At 33.0% G+C, this 18,469-nt stretch overlaps 3 protein-coding genes and 1 pseudogene across 3 annotated transcripts; all 4 read right to left on the bottom strand.

Annotated features, from left to right (window-relative positions):
- Positions 1-11: 11 nt before the first annotated feature.
- LOC122601572 lies at positions 12-2,690 on the bottom strand. The gene has a single exon (XM_043774321.1). The coding sequence runs from the start codon at positions 2,688-2,690 to the stop codon at positions 12-14; it is 2,679 nt and encodes an 892-aa protein (XP_043630256.1).
- Positions 2,691-3,256: 566 nt separating this feature from the next.
- On the bottom strand, positions 3,257-4,114 carry LOC122601570 (UDP-glycosyltransferase 73E1-like). The gene is made up of 3 exons (XM_043774320.1): positions 4,107-4,114; positions 3,505-3,895; positions 3,257-3,433 (listed from the first exon to the last, which is right to left on the bottom strand). The coding sequence occupies exons 1-3, from the start codon at positions 4,112-4,114 to the stop codon at positions 3,257-3,259; spliced, it is 576 nt and encodes a 191-aa protein (XP_043630255.1).
- Positions 4,115-4,649: 535 nt separating this feature from the next.
- LOC122599550 (putative ubiquitin-conjugating enzyme E2 38) lies at positions 4,650-8,856 on the bottom strand. The gene is made up of 7 exons (XM_043772075.1): positions 8,614-8,856; positions 8,447-8,525; positions 6,888-7,538; positions 6,379-6,442; positions 6,130-6,269; positions 5,706-6,017; positions 4,650-5,110 (listed from the first exon to the last, which is right to left on the bottom strand). Exons 1-7 carry the CDS (start codon positions 8,655-8,657, stop codon positions 4,844-4,846), a joined length of 1,557 nt encoding a protein of 518 aa, XP_043628010.1. The 5' UTR covers positions 8,658-8,856; the 3' UTR covers positions 4,650-4,843.
- Positions 8,857-15,100: 6,244 nt separating this feature from the next.
- Positions 15,101-16,773, bottom strand: LOC122601569 (annotated as a pseudogene).
- Between the last annotated feature and the right edge of the window lie 1,696 nt (positions 16,774-18,469).

Raw genomic sequence — 18,469 nt, 5'->3', positions numbered from 1 at the left:
TGAGTGATCCATCAGCTCTCATCGCTTGCTACAGGTACCATTTCATACTCAACAAGCCCCCGACCGAATATCTTGGGCAAATTTAATCTGCCGCCAAATCGTTGCTGCAAGAGAAGCATTACTGCAAACACAATGCCTCCACAAACAATGATGATGTCCGAACCAGGTGAGTAGAAATCTGCTCGTGGATTTGCATAAATATATAACCTATCAAACTGATGGCCTATACTCTTTGGACCCCTATAAAGATCATACACATGAGGGAGCAATCGAACGAAAGTGGTCCCTATATAGAACGAAAAAGACAAAGCGTTTCCTTTAGAAACCTGAAAAATGTTGAGTATGATTTGTGGGAATAGGAAACCATCAAGGGCTAATCCAGCATAAGACCTTAGACCAATAATGTGATTATTGTTCTTGCGGTTCATTAGCAACAAGACCGTTCCACCCATAATATACGTTGGTAAACAAATGACCAGAGTCCATATCTCATGGATCCAATGATCCTTTTTTGCAGCCCATGTAAGTTGTAAAAGACGGAATTGCAAAATGAAAGCTACCATTGTTACTATTCTCACAACCACCTCGTTCAACTCGACCCATCCACCCTTATCACCAAACGGTATATATTTCTGATCACGACCATTTGTGAATACTGCCTCAAAGTTTAGCACCAGGGGAACCATGTGTCCAAAGGTAAGAATCAACATCATTAAAACCGAAATGAAATTTGCCATTTCAGGCCTTTTCTTCAGGTGAAATAATTGTTGTCCTATGAATACACACACAAGTGTGTCTGAAATCAAGACCATGATGATTTCCAGCTCTATTCTCCAAATTGTTTTTCTTGCTATGCTTTTACCGTAAGTCAGTGAAAAGAAATCAAGATGCTCAAAGTACAAAGCATCAGTTTTTCTCCGTAAACTATGTATACTTCCCTTCGCAAAAGTTCTGTTACCATAAGGGAATTGAATATTTACCTTTATCTCACAGTCAAAGTGAGAAGTATTCGAGTTCAGATTTCTACAACCAACCATACAGATTCGGGCAGATTCATCATCATAAAACCCCTCTGCAGATATGTGCACTATTCTATTCATAGAGGATAGGTTCAATGAAGAAATCCCACTTCTTGAAATAGTACTATTGTTCAATCTGAAGCTAATCTCATAGCTTATATTCAGGGGACCCTTGTAGCTAGCAGTTGAAACATCAGCTGTTGACTGACTGAAGTTTGTAGCGCCAATTCGCTGCAAGTTGTACAACCGACCCCCCACGAAGATTGGGACTGCAGAACCAGTCCAACCCATGTTCTTGTGTCTGACTAGCATGTCAAACTGAAAATCTTCATAATTCTCTGGTTGATACATGACCCCTTTCCTTTTTGCATTTTTCGTTGAAGGACAAATCTGTCTTACTTTCTCCATCTGTGTGTATTCATACTTCCAACCGTAGTTCTCTGGGCTATGATCAAAGCTTTGAAACTTAACGGGTCTTAAGGATTTGATCTCTTGTGTTGTCTTTGTGCTCCAAATTTGACCCTCAGTGGTATGTGTTTTCTTAATTGACCGAACGTTAAGAAACCACAAACTCAATCTAATTGAGCAATCCCCAACATGAGCACTACCTAAAGGATCATCTTTGTTTAAGATATGGCAAGCGACTATGCATAACTCATCTTTTGTTCCATTCCATGTTCCATCTCCAATTAACGATATGTCAGGAATGAACGATTGGTCATATGGAGTATACCTTCTGTCTTTAAATTCGACTAAAAATCTAAGCTTTTTGTCGTTTGGGGAACACTGAATTGCGTACAATGACACAAAAGAAGGCAAGTATCCAATATCTAAACCAAACAGAGAACAATTCTTACAAATAGTACTAGGATACTCCAATTTGTAAGTTGTGAATCTTTGTGTGAAAATGCCACATATATCTAAAGATTGCATACTAGTTACTGATTCTGCTTCTAGAGCTTTATTTTCGACCCCATTACACTCTTCGTTAGAAACGGATGTATAGTTATACTTGAATGGAGAAACTCTAGGGAATCCCAACATTGAGATTGAATCAAAGTAATTGGAATCATCAGGAGAAACCAAACTCTCTAAGATTCCACTTACTAAACTAGTATTTAAACTAATAAACCGTGCAAATTTAAGCTTAAGAACAGCGTCTAATTTGACAGGATTACCTTCTTTTGAATACCAATGAGCTGATCCAACCATGCAAAGCCTACTTGTAGACACTGACCAGAAGCCATCCAAACGAAACACCAATGGACGACGATATTTCCAGCCAACCCGAGAATAATTAGATTTGGTATATGAAAAGTTGGACGGGCGATAGTATATATTCGAAGAAAAGAAACTCAATCTAGCCTGGATTTTGTATGTATCAACGACGTTGGTCTTGAACAGATTTTGAGTGGCTGCAAATAAGATGGACCGTTGCGATAGTTCATCTTGGTCAAGAATGTTTTGGCCACCCGTATAATGGCTAGTTACTGGCTCGAGAAACGGGTACCTTGTGAAGACCTTATCAGTAGGAATGGCTTCAGGAGCAAAAGACTGACAGTGATCGGAATACGAGATTGTTTGATGAGTGGTGAATGACAACACTTTTAGAGTGAAAAAGATGAAGAAATGGAGCAAGATTTCAGATGAGAAGAGTGAAAGACTTTTCATGATGGCAGTGAAGGATGGTTGACTTGGATTTGATATGTTTAATTAGTTTATGTTATATTGTGTTTAGTTAGTCAATGTTATGTAGTGGGTATAGCACCTTCCAAGAAGCTAATATGGTTTTTGATGAAATCAATGTAATTAAGTCAAGCTCCCATGATATTTAGCTAGCTTGACTTATGAAAATGTTTTACATCAAAATCTCATCTTATTAGAAAACCTGATAAATTTTTACCCAGCCTGTTCTGGTCAGTAGAAAAGGTATTTCTGGTCAGTAGAAAAGGTATTCCAAGTAGCCATTTTTATGTTTGATAATGTTTAATACAACAAATAAACATACTGTTTTAAATGGTCACTACTATTTCTCAGGGAACCTCTAAAAGCAAATTATTAATTATTATACATGAATTACAAATTGCAATCATTCAAAATGTGAATATTTCTGATGAGAAGAAGTAACTCCAACTCACACTCCCTGTTTTTCTTGTGCTCAACGAAAATCAGAGATGTCTTGAAACAACTTGGATACATTTAGATAAGAGGATCCTCCTTTTTCCGCCATTGCACTCTTAGCCATTTCTGCAAGCATTCGCGCCCTTTCCCTGCATGCATTCTTTACCAATTCCGTCTTCATCTAGTAAGCGATTAACACCCCTCTTGACGTCTTCTTTCTTCACCATCGGCTCCATATCTTTAATATCCTCTTCTGATATGATAGCTTCCTCCACTCCTAAGCTTACACCAATCTTCAAAATTATTTGTACCAAGTAAAAATTTCATTATAAAACTGGTCCCATTGAAATGGCCACGTGACCACCGGGACACCAGCACATATGGTTTCTAGCAACGAGTTCCATCCACAATGTGTCAAGAAACCCCCGATTGACGGGTGGGATAGTAATAACACTTGTGGCGGCCACCCATGTACGATCAACGACCCTCTGTCTCTCACCCTTTCTTCGAATTCTAAAAACCATTTCTCAACCTCTTTGATTTTGTTTTTCACACTCCATATAAATGGTTTGTTGGTAGACTCGAGTCCTAGCCCAAGTTCCATCAACTGTTTTGTAGAAACAGGGGCAACAGTTCCAAAGCTAACATACAATACAGACTCTACTTCCCTTTGCTCCAGCCATTGCAAGCAGTAATGATCGTAGCGCCACGTTGGGCTAATATACGGGCGATATCCACCATGGGTAGCATATGGCCTGAACCAGTATAAGGAAAAAATACAAAATGAAGGTTTGTTGGTAGTGTAGCCATATTTAGTGATATGAGAGTTTGTAGGTGGAAAAATGCTTCAAAACTTGATACTATATGATTTCACTGATTTTTTCTGATTTATAAAGGTTAGTCACATGAATTATCTGATTTGATGGGTGGTGTAAAACTAAAATACTACTCACAATCAAAACTCACCTGGACATAAGTTACTATAATAAATTTGACACTTGTGTGACATTTTAAGTTTTAAAAACACAGATGTATTACTCTATTACTCTTTGCATGTAATGTGACCCCTTTCATTATTTTACTGTCTTTGTTTTGTGTATGTAGTTTTGATTTTCCATTATATTTCTTCCCACATTATATAAAAAAATTATCATAAATGTTATTTTATTTTGATAAATAAGTATTGGCAAAAGTATAATTTAAATCTACTATAAAAGTTAGGCATTATATAAGTTATTTAGTTTCATTGGTATGTCAACCATTATAACTTCAGAAAATCCTGACATCTTTGAAATTACAATATCGTTTTCAAATTTGATAAACACATAGAATTTTCCCTGAAATATAAATTTCCTGAATAAGCTGAAAATTAGTATTTTTCTTTTTTCCTATAGATTGTTATTATGGAAACACAAATTTGATCATGTTTTATAGTTTCTCATGAAAAACAAGGGAGTTTTTCACAACTTAATGTACCCTTTAATTAATGAGTTTCCACGAAAATGAAAATGTAAGAAATAGCATCCATCAAGGGTTTCCAAAGGAACTTAATTTCCAAGCATTTTTTGAGACGACACTTCAATTCCAAAATGACCCAAACCTATAAACATACAAGATATACTTTTTAAAGATGAACCATAACATAGAAACTTCAAGGGAATAACTATACACATATTTATACAGAAACGGCTGCAGCATCTCTGTTAGATGCCGAAAAAGGCCCTTATTTTCTGAGTTAAATTCTTAGTTGGGGGCATGAATTCCTCCAAATCCTCGCCTCCTATTTCTTTAAATGCTCCTACAAGCGTCTTCATGTACCGTTCCACATCGTTCTTGAATCGCACTGAACCCGTTTCCTTACCCCCATTTACGGCACACCCAACTCCAACGCCTTTCATGTATGCTCTACATGTTGTTAGAATACTACGTGCACGATCACGAAAATGTCCGATCACAAGATCTTCAAAGTGCTGCACCAAAAGACATTAAATCATAAAACAAAAACAACCTGATGTCGGTCAATCATAATATGCTGGGTTTATATTGACATGTTCATCTAATTTATAAGTTTACACCAAAGACCAAACCATCGTATTTTACAAGGTGTCAAATTTGAGACATATATATGGTCAATGTTTTACCACGAAAGGTCCAGATAAAAATCATTAGGAACAACGGAAACGAGTCAACAGTTTAAAAGTTGATGAAAGTGCATTTTTACTACATAAAACCTAATATTACTAAAATCATTAATTTAGATTGTAATGAAAATTAATTAACTTCTATAATCATATACTCGGCATACTAATATAGACAAACAGCGTTTAAGTTGAACCCAGACAGCCCTCTGACAAAATAGAGCACTTCTAGATTTGTTTAGAAAAAGTTTGTTTGTTATTTGTTTTGCTGTCTGGCCGTCAGATAATACGTATTTGCATGCTCAGTTTCTAAACCAGGTTTCTTAAAACCACATAAATCAATAGAATGATAATTGAAGCTAAAAGCCCTAAACTATCCACACTGTAAATGAACAAATCATCATACAGGTGGCCATTGCAACCATACCTTGGGTGGATTCTTCATTGAGTAAACCATAGTTTTGAGCGAGTATATTAGAGTACGCTCATTGTATTGCATCGATCTACTTTCTCCATAGTCAGAGCCTTCATAATCAGCAAGCCCAGGTTCATTAAAATAAGGCTTTGCGTTCAAAATCATACCCTGTATAGAGACCAAAACTTGGAGCATAGTTGAAACGCCAGGTGTCCATTTCTCATCCTTAGCACCGGTCCAAGTGTTTAGAAGGCTTAGGCAAACTTTCCCATCATTATAAAGATTAGGATTAATACGTAACCCGCCAGAGTGATAGTACACTTTCTGAAAAGAATTGTATATATAGCAATTATATTATATAGTATAATTGTATCACCTAAAAATGAAACCTAGGGCAAACTGAAATAAAATAACTAAATAAGATATATAGACATACAGGCGGATCATGAGGATAGCTTATTGGGAAATAGACATCAAAGAAAAAAAGACCGTCATGATAAGGAGTCCCTTCTGCTCCTATTATCCCAGCTCTTAAGAGATCCATTCTCGATTCATAAACCCTGACATATATCATATCTACAACAAAATAACAAAAATTACAAATCCAACCCAAATGTCCCGGCTTCGGGAAAAGATTAAGATTACAAAGCACAGAAATAAGTTGCAAAAAAGAAACAAAAGAGACCAGGCAAGTCCTTCTTGAGAATCCTCCATTCTTCTTGAATCTTTTTAGTCCACCTTCCTGATGGCTGAAAAGATACACATGTAAAAAGTTAGGCTGGATGCAGGGCTAAAACCAGAGGTGTCATATTAGGCACATTTACTTATGAATGGGTTGGTTTAGGTTACATTTTAGGAAACAGATCACATGGATTGAGCAGGTCAAACTAGTGGTAAGTCTATCAGAGTTTATTATCAGTTCAGTAAACCCGCTGAATATTAATATTCAAAGATTCAGACTAACATTGTAATAATATAGGTCTTTTAATCATAATTATCACAATAATTATGTATAAATGAAATTTCAAAATGAAGCAATAATTATTTGCGGGTCAACCCAACCCGGCCGATTTCAGAAAGCAATAAAGAAAGGCCCATTTCAACCCAAGCCCTTTTCGACCCATTTCCCGGCCCATCCATCCTGCCACCATTATTAGCAACCAAATAACAAGTTTCGGATAAAACTACACTTGCCTGCATTATTCCTAAATTTAACGATGAATAGTGATGATCTGAAAAATCTTCGACAAGATCAAACTTCTTGAACTTGCGAAACTTCCTTGTTACATCATCATTGTAGTCAAGTCCTATGGTAGTGGAGCTTCCGGCTACATTCAAGCTCTTTTGGATGTTTTCAGAATCTTGGTCCAATTTCACATCTTCCATAGGACTGATTTCTTCGTGATTCATCACATCTTGGAGGTCGGGAAAATAAGAAGTACCAGTACCAACTTGCATATTAAAACTAGTAGACACTTTGTGAAGCCGAATTAGTCTCTTAAAAGATCGAACCTTCATTGCATCCTTTTGTAACTGCAGAGGAGGACACGTGGAGCTACATGAACCACCTGATGATTTTATTTGTTTGTGCTTGCGACCTACTCTCCCCATAACTGGCAAACTAGGAACTGAAGTCGTATCGTTTTTAGTCTTGATAGAATCCAGAAATGGTAAAACGGATGATTCATTTCTAATAGAAAGATCTATGCTATCATAACGAGATGGAAAAACTGCATACTCATCATCCTCAGAAACATAGTCATCATCATTAGAAGATGATTCCATATACTCTTTGCCATTATATGAACCGGAAATGCTGCCTTCTGAATCTAGTTCAATCACATCCTAAGAATAGAGAATGACATTGTTATTTGCAGAGAAGCTTGGATAAAAAGGACACAAAAAGTAAAGTAAAACGGAAGTGAGATTATGGGAATCATACTTGAGTACAACCACTTAACAAACGGTGTATATAATATATATAATACAACATTCTAAACTTTAGCCAGAGTCTCTTAATTTACATTTTTCGTGGATTCATTCATTTCAAACAGCGTCCATATTCTCTAAATCTCCTCTCATATTGATGACATGTTTCTAATAAAAAGATTTGTAGGCTAACTTTTAGAAAATTACATCATTTTTCTATACTGCTATACATGAAGTGATATCTCAACTTATTCTTTCATTTAAATGTCAAGAAAAGTGACCTTATTAAGTTCTTATGATACATGAAAGAATCCTAATAAAACTTGTTTATCATACTATAATGTATGAAATTTCATCAACTAGCACAATAACAATGATCCGCAATCCTGCCAAGGGCAGGATATGAGAGAGGTGAGACGTAGACAGTCAGAGAGACCGCAAAAACCTACATCAAGAGTCTATGGAAGTAAAAAGAGGATTGCAATATGAGACTACGAGAGTCACTCGTTCTAGTACTACTCTCCCCAAAACATGTTTAACTGTGAAGTTATGATGGAATTCGATACATTAGTGTTGGTCTCATAACAACCGAAATTTCATCAACTAGTATAAAGTAGTAAACTAAGGATCCCATAATCCCATCACAATATATAAAAAGACTTTGCCTTTCTTAATTAATTAAGTATACAAATAATATACCTCATTTAGTTTAAGGAAATTGTTAAAGATACCAAACCTTTTTGATAAAAATACCACAAAATAATGCATTATAGATTTATATAAAGTTTGTACATTTATGTTAGATATATGAAGAAATGTGGTACCTTTATGGATTCCTTTAATTTAAGCATCTTATTAGAAACCTCTGCTTTGAATTCTGAGCTCCCTTGAAACACTCTTTTCCTACAAAAAAAAAAAAAGCATATAAAAAGAAATTTATATATGTATATACTATATATATATAATATAAATGAAAGAGAGGTAAAATTACTTTGATTGTTGAGGCATACAGATTCCAGTAGCAGAAAGACCCATTTACTGGTACAATTATCAAAAAACCCAAAACCCCAGTTGGTTTTTTTTTTTTTTGTGAATTGAAGTTTTAAGCTTTTGAATCGTGATCAAATAGGCCAAGATTCTACAGAATAAAAGTTATCTTTTCTTCTTCATCTTCATGAAATTTACACAAGAAGAAGGGAAAATGGTGCTGAAGACTACCAACCATGTAATTGTCAAAAGTCAAATCAGAACGATGCAGCTTCCTTTTCTTTTACTCTTATAAAAGTATAGTTAATTGCATTTATGGTCCCGTTGTTTCCATTATAAAACGAATTTTGTCCCTTCCTTTTATTTCATCAGTCCTAGTAATTGAAATAACTCACGCTAAGGAGCAAGAGTGTAGTCATGCAAAATACATCAGTAAGAAGGATCGGCAAGAATCAATAAATCGGCTCACTACACCCTTCACTTTGGCAAAATTCAACAAGAATCGTCGACAACTTCAATCAGCCAAGTATAGCCGATGCAGGTGAACGTTGGGCATCTGGGAAATGGTGATGTTGACCGTTTACTTTGGCAAAACGGTGATGCATATTATTGATAATAATAATAAAATAATATATCGTTCTTTTTGCCGATCGGCTCCAAATTGCAAACCACACCCTTCTTTTTTACATAAAAATAACTAAACTTGTTATATTTTGTTATGCCACATGTCGAATTATGATTGGTCCAAAACTTACCAATTTGCCACAAGATTGTCACTACACCCTTGCCCCTAATGGTCCAATTTTTCACGAATGTCAAATTTAGTCCGTTAAGTCGGTTATGTGCCTAGCACGTGAATAAATTTTCATCCGTTCATCCTTAGATAGTTGCATCTCTTATATTATACTAGTATTCAGGCTCGTCCGTTAAACAGATAGTCTCAAAAAATATATATATATATATATATATATAAATGTTTGGGCCTCATGCTTTTCATGGATTAAAAAAACAAGATGTGAAGGGTTTTACACCCAAGTTGGGTATCTAACAACCACATACTCCATACTCTCATATATATATATATATATATATATATATTAAAGGTAGATATCAAAATAACAAGTAAAAAAATAGGTGAAAAATAACAAAACAAATTTAAAAGAATAAACCACTTTTGTAGTAAAAAAAAGACATAATCTAACAAAAATTGATAATAAACTAAATTAAAAGAGATGAAAAATAAAATTAACATAACAATTAAATATCAAATAATAAATAAACACGAACAAAATACCAAAAATAAAATTAAAGTGTTATTAAAAAAAAAAAACGTTTGTTTTTTTTGTTGACATTAATTTGATTTGTTTATTAAAAATAAAAAGGGGAGAATTAATATGAATGAGAAATATTATTAAAAATTTAAATTGTATATATAATAATTTATTGGAAGAGTTCTAAGGATATTATATATGTTTAAAACTTAAAAAAGTTTAAGGATATTATATATGTTTAAAACTTAAAAAAGTTTATTTTATTATGATAGTGTTTTAAATATAATTATCTATTTAATAAGCAAATAAAAAAAATTAAAAAAAATCTAGAAAAAAAGAGAGAACTCTAAAGTAATTAGGAGAGAGTTTTAGATCTAAATTTTTTTGTAAAGAGTACCAAGTGTACCCTCAACATCTTCTTTTAGTTATAATATAGATAGATTGAGTCACCTTATATTATTTTGAGTCATTTACACCAAAATCATCTAGTTGAGTGATTTGTATAAAAAATGTATACTTATTATGAAATTGTTTGGTTTAAATAAATCAAAACATATTATAAGAAATAGTATTTGGTTTGGTTTGATTTATGTTATATCTTAAACACAATAAGCTAATAATTTTTTAAAATAATTGGTAATTTCTGAGTATATATTGTGGTACATCATCTACGTGATGGATTGTTACGTATATCATCTCTTTTTATAAAATGGTTAGCAACAACGAAGTAAAATGTCCGCTTAATGAGTATATAAACTAATATTATATAACTAAAAAAGATGAAACGCTTTTGTATTGTATATAGCACTCCTAAATTTGAAGGTATTAGAATTACCTACAGCATTTAATGTCATCATCACCACACTGCTACATTGCGCGTGTACCATGCTATATATATATATATATATATATATATATATAGAAACCTTAAAATAAGAACATTTATTTTTGTAAGAACCATAAGAACCTTTTTATATATTAGTTATAGATAAGGGTAGCTTTGTAATTCAATAATAAATTATTATATTATTTAATATAAATAAAGCTCCATAATTATATATATATATATATATATATATATATATATATATATATATACTAAAAACTAAAGTTGGAATGTGAGGGGGAGTTACTGTAGCTAAAAGTACTCCCCCTTTAGCATAAGGTACAAGCCTTTATAGCATCCAACATAATTAACGGACTTAACAACGGTTAGGTAACAGACTTAACGACTGTTAGGTGACGGACTTAACGACTCTTATTTTCTTTTTTAACTGTAGCTAAAAGTACTCCCCCTTTAGCATAAGGTACAAGCATTTAAAGCATCCAACATAATTAACGGACTTAACGACGGTTAGGTAACAGACTTAACGACTGTTAGGTGATGGACTTAACGACCCTTATTTTCTTTTTTTTTACTACATAACTTTTACTTTTTAAACTTTCCACCAAATTTTATTTTTTTTTACATTTCCCCTTTTACGTTTCGTCACATAGCTCTTGCTTTTTAAACTTTCAACATACAAACTTTGTTTTTAGGTATAAAGTTTATTAACTTTTGTATTTTTTTTCATATAACTTTGTTTTTAAACTTTGCTCTGAAAATTTTCTTTTATTTTCTTAACTTTTGATTTGGTTCGAAGTTTAAAGGTAGCAATAATAATACATACACCCGTTCAACATGATGTTCCTCTTATGCTTTATATATAATACTAGCCCCCGTTTAACAAGTTTCCAACAAAATCATGTATTTATTGAAAACTCTCATATATTAATCACCATTTGAAGATTATACAGATCCCTGGGCATTTCGTTCAACCATTTGAAGATTAACAAGTCCCCAACACATATGGACATTTGATAGCCGCATCGCATTTGAACAAACAAAGTAATCATGTGTGAACAAACAAGCACAAATGAGCATTTAATACCCGTCTGGTATTTGACATAGTAAGCACGTGTAGAACAAATAATCACATATGAACGTAGTCTTATAATAATCATATGTGAACAAACTAATCACGTTTGAACAAACACATATGAATAGACCATCGTTACTCATATACGAGTATGAGTTCTTTTGCATTATATTTTTGTATCACATATGAATAGACCTTCGTTACTCACGTTGCGATATATCTATTGTGTCAATTAATTAAAAAAATCATTTGTGAACAAACCTCATTAATATCCATCACATATGAACATTTGATAATCACAATCTTGAACAATGTAATCAATCACGTGTGAACAATAAACACAAATGAACAACATAATCACAAAACCAATCACCTCATATAAGATGGAGATATGTAATCAAGTTCTAACAAAAAGTGTATAGCACACCAAGGTTTTTAATATGAAACAAAAAAATTCATATATGAATAAAGCTGGAAGCCTGAAAATAAAAATCCCTGTCTGAGTATGAAACTTGAGTGTATGTTAATAGATTGATAATGGGTCTTTGTGATTTCTTCTTTTTGATCTGGTTTGATAATATCACTTATTTCTTTTTTGTAGGAAATGAATTGAATTTGAAAAACGTAGCTAACTAATTCGAAGGGATTCTATATTTAATAATCTGATGTGGCTTTTTTAATATATTAAAAAACATTTATGAATTGACACTCATATCTCTGCACACGTTTTGTTCCGTTCCCCCCGTTCATTAGTTTATGATAAATAAATTAATTGCCATTAACTGTTCCACACCCTTAATTAGTTAGATCTAATGGTTACAAATAGTTCTTAAAGTTCCTATATATGGGAAGGGTTATTTGAGAACTCACAAATAAAAAAGAACGCGAGAACAATTCTGGACCACTCATTTTCTTATATTTTCTTATATTTTCTCTCTCTTCCATTAAATAAGAAAATTCACCCAAATCATTTAAAATGTTTTATCTCACAAACCGTAAATCGTTAGACGAAACGAAAAGCATGGGTAGTCTTAAAATTTCGTCCTCTTTCATTAGAGATCCAATTCGATATAATTTTGACGACTTTTTAATTTTCGTTTTTTTTCCCATCGCGTTCATCCTACACATGTGTAAGATCATTGTTTTCGCATGTAAATTAGTAAATGAACATATGTACACAACAATGAAGGTCAAGGGCGGAGCCCGTTAATCCATGGCAGAGCCATGGTAGCCAAGGACGGAGCCCGTCAGTCCATGGCGGAGGAATAGCGGCTAAGGGCGGAGCCCATTAGGTAGATCACCCCTCACTGGTCACCCCCTATGACCTATCACCCCTACTAACTTTGGTTTATGAATATCCTTAAGGGCGAAGCCCGTTCCGAATCATAATTTTTGTTCAACCTACACATGTGTTTACACATGTGTAAGTTATGTGTAACTACCTAAAAGAAAACGAAAATTAAAAAGTCGTCAAAAGTATATATATATATATATAGAGAGAGAGAGAGAGAGAGAGAGTTGAGTTATTGTGAGAACCAAATATTTGTCGAGAACTGTGAGAACTCTTTTATATGAGGACAGTTTTGTACTTTTATTATATATTATTTAAATTAAAAATAATGAAATAATAATCCCATAAATCTCTCCACTATATGCTCCAATAAGGTTTAATGCTTAACTAATTTCATGTTTTTTATCTACGCCAATGAGAATTATATGATCTAACTAGTGAATCTATAAATTATTTTCAATGGGTGTTTAATGATTTAATACGATTTTACTGATTAAAAAACCAAAAACTTTATAACATGTCCTACATTAATGAACTACATAGTACTTATGTAGCAATTGACCTGCTTATAATTCGAATAAACTATTATAGATTAAATGTCTTTTGGTTCATATTTCGTTGTGTATTTTTTATTATTAAAAATAAACAAGGTTAGGTATTTTATATAAAATGATAATAAGAATTTTCTTAAATCATGCGTACACCTATGTACTCTATAAAAATGTACACATATGTACCTATGTAAATTATATGTACACCTATATACACATATGTACACTATGAAAATATACACATATGTACCTATGAAAGTTATATGTACATCTATGTACATTTTGAAGATGTAATAATGTCGTTATGAACAAGTAAATGAGAACACATATGTACATTACAAAAATATAATAAAGACATCACACGTGAACATGATAAAATAACACTATTTTATAGGTAGGCACACTTGATATTCATAGTAAAATGAAATTTTCCACGAAATATACTAATTTAATGTTCACATAAAGTTGTAATCGTTGATTAAAAAAATAATATTCCTAAATTCACTATCGGTTTTACTCAAAGTCTTGAGTTCGATACCTAGGGATGTTAAAACCTTGGGCTTTTTCTCTCCGAATTGAATACTTGTAACGGTTCATGGTCAACATCTCGTTGTCTAGGGGTTTCACCATCATAAGGTGAGGTTTCCCCGATGTCGTATACCGACTGAATATTTGGAAAAAATAAAAGAAGTCCCTAAGCTAAACTATATAACTAAACTACTCGTAATACACTACGAGGTTTTTTTTAACATGTATGCAAACACATTCAACTATATATTCTAGCTATAAAGATATTATCGTTGATTGAAAAAAAAATCCCAAAACTAAATTTTTTCAATATGATATAAAAGACATGTTTTAAAAAATAGTAAAGAATCGTGTTCACGTATTACTACAGTCTACAACTTTAAAAAATAACATGGAATTCTGTTAACAAAATTATTAAATAAACTAAAAAAAGAATTTAAAACATGGTCAAACCACTATGTACAAGCCTTTGAAATCGGAAATACAATCTTTTGAATTCAAGACTTCTGTTTTTAAAAATCATATTCCAATTATACCCTGATTTTAATTTTTAATTTAAAGAATTCACAATAATTACATAAATGTCATCAAATTATTTTAGCCCTTGATTTAATTAATTCAATGGATAGGATCGTTCTCGTAGTTCTCGACATTTTCTATGGTTCTCATTTTAACTTTTTAATATTATATATATATACTGCTACTTTCCAACTCCAAAGCATTATGACAAATATTGAAATATATACATGTCCGAACACAAAAGACTTGAAGCAAACATCATAATTGTAAGGCTAAGCTACATCCATGGACCACGGTTAGTTTTTTTACAAAGGAAGCTTATAAGTCCCAAATCACGTGTTTAAATCACATTAGTAAATTTGAAAATAATCCAACATAAATGCGGATATAGTCTTACAACATACTCTATCTTTTAAACACAGCATAAAAAGGTCGTTATCTTCTCAGCAATAGACTTCTTTTTCTTTGAATTCTCAGTTAGAGGCACAATGTATTCATCCACATTCTCGACTCCTATATGTTTAAAGGCACTTATAACTGTGTTCATGTACGATTTCACATTCTTCTTGAACCATGCCGAACTCGTTTCCTTATCCTTGTCAATACCACACTTGACTCCAATGCCTTCGGCCGCATAATACTCCTTAAATGTTTTCAGAATATCATGTGCGTGAACACGAAAATGTCCAATCATGAGATCCTCAAAGTGCTTCATCCAACCAAACAAACATAAAGATGCACAAAAAAATAAAAATAAATAAATCTTGCATCAGAAACCTAAAGTGCTTATAATGCACTAGCTTCAAAAGAACTTGTTCATTAAGGTTTATGCTTATACATTAACTTATACTACTCGTTTTCCTTTTTTCTAACCTTAGGCTCTTAAAAACGTGCATAAAATAGTTATTCTTTTATCATAAAATTCAAAAGGTGAGTTCCCAATATGAAAAGTACAATTGTTTTTGCACGCTCAAGAATAGTACAAGATAAAATACAATACCATTCATAAGTTAATAAACTAGAATTGCTACTACTAGAAAATTGTGATAGAATCTTATATATGTAGACACTACAATCATACCTTGGGTGGTTTGTTCATATTGTAGACCATAGTTTTGAAGGAATAAACTAAAACCTCCTCATTGTATGACTTCGATTTATTTTCTCCACCAACAGAGCCAATAGTTCTCGCATATTCAGGTTCATTGAAATAGGGTTTTCTATTCAAAATTAGGCCTTGTATAGAGACCAAAACTTGGAGCATAGTTGATACGTCAGGAGTCCAACGCTCTTCCTTGGAACCATGCCAAGTGTTTAGAAGGCTCAAGCAAACAAAGCCATTGCTATAGAGATTCGGATTCATACGTAGTCCATGGGAGTGATATTGCACTTTCTAAAACGAGTTAAATTTTGCCATTAGATTGATATCTTCAAATCCTTTCACATAATAGTTGGTGACAAGAGATATATACGACTTACGGATGGATCTTTTGGATAGGTGCTCGGAAAACACACATCAAAGAAATAAAGTCCATCATGATACGGTGTCCCTTCTGCTCCCTTTATCACAGCTCTTAAGAGATCCATCCGTGATTCATAAGCCCTTACATATATCGCATCTGTAACAAAATAATGTAATTATAAACTTATGGTTAAACTAAAAAAATGTTGCAAAGAAAAAAAAATAAGCTGCAATAACTAGCAAAACAGACCGGGCAAGTCCTTCTCAAGAATCCTCCATTCTTCTTAAATCTTTTTAGCGCACTTTCCTGATGGCTGCAAAAATTGATAATAAATTACAAAAAAAAAATAACTTACTGAACAAGTTCAATAATTAAAACATTAAAATTAGTCTGCATCAATAAGTTGTGATCTTACTTCTGATGTTGATTTTGCGTAATAATGATCTCAATAGTCCTCAACAATGTCAAACTTCTTGAAGTTCCGATACTTGTTCACGACATCATCATTGTTGTTGCCGGAATGGCCTTGGTTAATTTGGTCATGTGTATTATGGACATTCATTTCATTAATTTCTACTTTTGGACTTGAATCAGCGATTGGACCTTTTGCAGGAACCTCCATTGATGACAAACTAGCTAGTCATTGCGTGAAACTTTATTTCTTAGTAATAATTAGTAAAAGATCAATTCAAACATTACTAATATTTGTTAGTTGTCACCAATAGATAAGAACGTAAATTTTACGCACTCCCAAAAGGACATTCTTATTTACAAACAAACTTACGATAACAAATTTAGTTAAAACAAACCAAACAGCGCACCAAAATAGCTAGAGGTATAGATTCCCCATTTATTATCAAATCCACATTATCAATACAATAACAGATTTCCGAGTACCATGGGAAATGAATACGGGGAATTCGAGAACATTTATATAAAATATTATTTCCGAGTACCATGGGAAATGAATACGGGGAATCCACATTATTAAGTAACTTATGCGCGTATAGTTAGACTCGTATAATATATAAAATATTTTACATAGAACATAAATATTTATATAAATACAAGATAGAGCATATATATATGGCTTCTAAACAAATTAGTCTTTGCTACAAACAAATTGATACGTTGTGTCAATGCATGCGTGTTTCGTCTCTACCTAGTTTGCTTGGTTTGTGGTAACATAGTCATAGAGTACTCGTGACCAAATCAAAACCTTAACATTACTAAATCACTAGCAACTAATAAAACTTGAAATTAATATATAGTATTAATATTAATATTAATAGTTATTAATAGATATATACCTTGAAATTTGCGGGAATATTGAAACGAGCTAGGCGACTGTTTGCTCTCTGTCGTGAATTAAAAAATTAGATTACTTTAAAGTTTAAACATGGATATAATATAACGCTTTATATATAAGCACCGGTCGTGAATTTCGACATGGATAACACACAGTTACAATACGAATACAACTCTTATTCATATAACAACCAACCTTAATCTCTATACAGGTTAGTTTATTCTATTACTAATATTAATAATGTAACGAATGATTACGGTTCTGTTTGGTAAGAGGCTTTTAGGAGTGCAGAAGCCCCGAGATCTTTTAATAAATAAGCTCCTTTTAAAATTGTAGCTCTGTTTGGATATACATTTAAGATTAATAGCTTCATTCCCAAGAAGCTCTTAAAAGCCCGGAAGATTTTTAAAATTAAAATCTTGTGGCTGAGGGCTTGAAACTAGGGCTTCTAATGGGGCTAGGAGAGGGCTTTTATTTCAACCCTTCTTAGTTCTTACACAGTCTTATATATATATATATATATAGCATAGCGAGAATTGGTGCAGTAACTAACCTCTTCTTTAATTCTTCAAAGCACTTCTCACGTTCATCATTCCATTCAAATTTTGCACCCTTTCTAATCAGTTGGGTTAATGGCAATGCTAGTGTCGAGAAACCTTCCACAAAACGCCGATAGTAGCCTGCTAAACCCAAGAAACTTCTCACCTCGATGACTGTATTAGGTCTTGGCCATATTGTGATAGCCTCAACCTTGGCAGGTTCGACTTCAATTCCATTTGCAGAAACCACATGACCAAGAAATGCAACACGCTCTAACCAGAATTTACACTTCGAGAATTTTGCGTACAACTTCTTTTCTCGAAGGATACCCAAAACAATGCGCAGGTGTTCTTCATGCTCTTCTTTAGACTTAGAGTATACCAAAATGTCATCGATGAAAACCACAACACATTTATCTAAATAATCATGAAAGATACGATTCATTAGATCCATAAATACAGCAGGAGCG

This window comes from Erigeron canadensis, chromosome 5 (assembly GCF_010389155.1).
Source record: "Erigeron canadensis isolate Cc75 chromosome 5, C_canadensis_v1, whole genome shotgun sequence".
Classification (NCBI taxonomy): Eukaryota; Viridiplantae; Streptophyta; class Magnoliopsida; order Asterales; family Asteraceae; genus Erigeron; species Erigeron canadensis.
Note: the sequence above shows the minus strand (reverse complement) of the source record. Positions and strands in the feature narration are given on the sequence as shown.